This window comes from Penaeus monodon, chromosome 22 (assembly GCF_015228065.2).
Source record: "Penaeus monodon isolate SGIC_2016 chromosome 22, NSTDA_Pmon_1, whole genome shotgun sequence".
Lineage (NCBI taxonomy): Eukaryota > Metazoa > Arthropoda > Malacostraca > Decapoda > Penaeidae > Penaeus > Penaeus monodon.
The window spans coordinates 42,681,074-42,682,001 of NC_051407.1; the positions used below are offsets into that span (position 1 = coordinate 42,681,074).

General features: G+C 38.3%; 1 protein-coding gene across 1 annotated transcript in view; it reads left to right on the forward strand.

The window, feature by feature from the left end:
- LOC119587177 (xaa-Pro dipeptidase-like) overlaps positions 1–928 on the forward strand; it is a gene marked incomplete at its 5' end in the record, with an annotated part of 9,774 nt that overhangs the window by 6,881 nt on the left and 1,965 nt on the right. The window contains 1 exon segment of the mRNA XM_037935942.1: positions 589–746. Coding sequence (XP_037791870.1) covers positions 589–746 — 158 coding nt within the window.

The following is a 928-nucleotide window of genomic DNA, read 5'->3' on the forward strand; positions in this document are numbered from 1 at the left end:
TTTTGATAGCAGTAAAAGTAGTAGAAAATATGCGCAAAAATGTATTAGTAACAACATTTAAATTAGAAAAAATTTAGGCATCCTTCTACCTTTTTCTCACAAAAACATCAAGATTTGTGAGCTTCCATTGTGCTTTACTGCATTCTTCACTTTTAGCACAGAATTCAGACATAGTGCTTCTAATAATATTGCCCCTTTGAGAGCTTGCTTTTAGAAGCATTTTAGCCAATATATGGTAACACCAGTATAAGATGCAGTCCACTAGGATATGTAGAAAAAGCTGATAACTGAAACCACATCAGAAAAGTTTTTTAGTGTCTGGCTTGCTCAGTGGTAATGCTCAGACCTGTGGTGTGCAGAGGATGAGGATTCAGGTCACACATTCTGTTTAGCACAACCATAGCAACTCAGTTCCATGTAGATGAAGAGGGGCGTCTGAGTTTTTCATCATGGTGTGTATTAATGCTGTTTTGCTTGCACTGCCCATATTGTCATTGGCAGACTTTAAAATAAAGGGTGACAATGCATTAGTTATGAAAAAAGAAAAAAGCTTGTGATTATTGATGTGATCATTTTGTTTCACCATAGCTCCTGGACCAGGCTCTTGCTAACCCAGAGCAAGCTCGTTTCTTGGTTCCTGAGGCCATTGCCCGCTTCCGTGGATTTGGTGGAGTGAGAATTGAGGATGACATTGTTGTCACAGCCAATGGCATGGAAGACTTGACTGGAGGAAGCATACCAAGGACGTAAGTTATGATGATTCTAAAATCACTACCTCATCAGTTTCAAAATAATTTTGCAAAGAACATATTTATTTGATATTCTAGTAAGTCATATATGCCATAGGAATAGCATTGTTGCAGTTGTCACTCTATAAAAATGTCTATATTATTCTGAATATAGTCTTCCTCTCCCCCCTCTCCCCCCC